This window comes from Phytophthora infestans, genomic scaffold (genome assembly GCF_000142945.1).
Source record: "Phytophthora infestans T30-4 supercont1.24 genomic scaffold, whole genome shotgun sequence".
NCBI classification, from domain to species: Eukaryota; Oomycota; class Peronosporomycetes; order Peronosporales; family Peronosporaceae; genus Phytophthora; species Phytophthora infestans.
This window is the reverse complement of record NW_003303735.1, coordinates 143,530-144,555: the sequence shown is the minus strand read 5'-3', so window position 1 is coordinate 144,555 and position 1,026 is coordinate 143,530. Positions and strand designations below refer to the sequence as shown.

The window sequence follows — 1,026 nt, the reverse complement described above, 5'->3', positions numbered from 1 at the left end:
GAAATCATTGAACTGTAAAACGTTTCCTCAGAGTGTAATTTTCATCTTCTGCTGGACTGAGAAGAACGCTCGGCCATACCAAACGAAGTGGATAATGCACGTTCAACCACAACATGGTGTAATCAAACACAACCTTCAAGTAATCACTTATCTTTGCTCTCAGTGCGGCAGCTTGATCAAACCGATCTGTCATTGTCTGTAGAATACACAAATAAGTTTTACGCATTTAGGTGAAAAACATTTATCAAATACTTCTATTTAATGTATCCGTGGTCGGCAATTCAGAGTACGATCAAACACACAAACGATAAGTTGGCGGCCCGTCGTCAACGTACAATACCAGAAGGGGACTTGTTTCGGTTTCTTGGAGTCCGACTCGCTATTGCAGTAGAACCTAGACGAGGTGCCCTACGAACCTACTGGGAAAAAGACATTCTTGAGGATTTTGTTGGGGCCCCTCCCAATTTTGGGGAACGTTTTGGTGTATCACGTCACACATTTGAACCCATTTCGGGTGCATTGTCGTTTGCAGATGACGTGATCTCGGATGACCCATGGAAGCCGATGCGTGCTTCTTGCTAACAGCTTTAATGATCGCCGACGCGGAGTAGTTTCGCCAGGTGAGATCATGTGCATTGACGAATGTATGAGTGCATGGCAAGGTAGAGAAGCAAAGCACTGTCATGATGGTATCCTCCATAAGACGAAGATACCGAGAAAGCCGGAGGGTATTGGTGCTGAGTTGAAGGCTACAGCTGACGGCTATTGTGCTTTGATTTTTGGGGCCGTACAAAGGGACAGGGCGCACCATTGTTGCAGATAGTGCCTTCTCTTCTGTCAAAACATTAGTCCAGCTTGAGGCACCTTGCGGTCTATACTTTATGGGAATGGTTAAGACAGCCTCGCGAGATATCCAAACAGTACATGAAAGACTGGTTTTCGACTGGGTCTTCTAGCGGCTCATTCAGAATGCTACAAAGCAAAACTTCAAAAGGCCAGCCAATGTATGCACTTTGTTGGGCCGAC

At 45.7% G+C, this 1,026-nt stretch overlaps 1 protein-coding gene across 1 annotated transcript; it reads left to right on the top strand.

The window, feature by feature from the left end:
- Positions 1–261: 261 nt before the first annotated feature.
- On the top strand, positions 262–582 carry PITG_12071 (uncharacterized protein; the record flags this gene model as incomplete). The annotated part of the gene is made up of 1 exon (XM_002900662.1): positions 262–582. One exon carries the CDS (start codon positions 262–264, stop codon positions 580–582), a length of 321 nt encoding a protein of 106 aa, XP_002900708.1.
- Between the last annotated feature and the right edge of the window lie 444 nt (positions 583–1,026).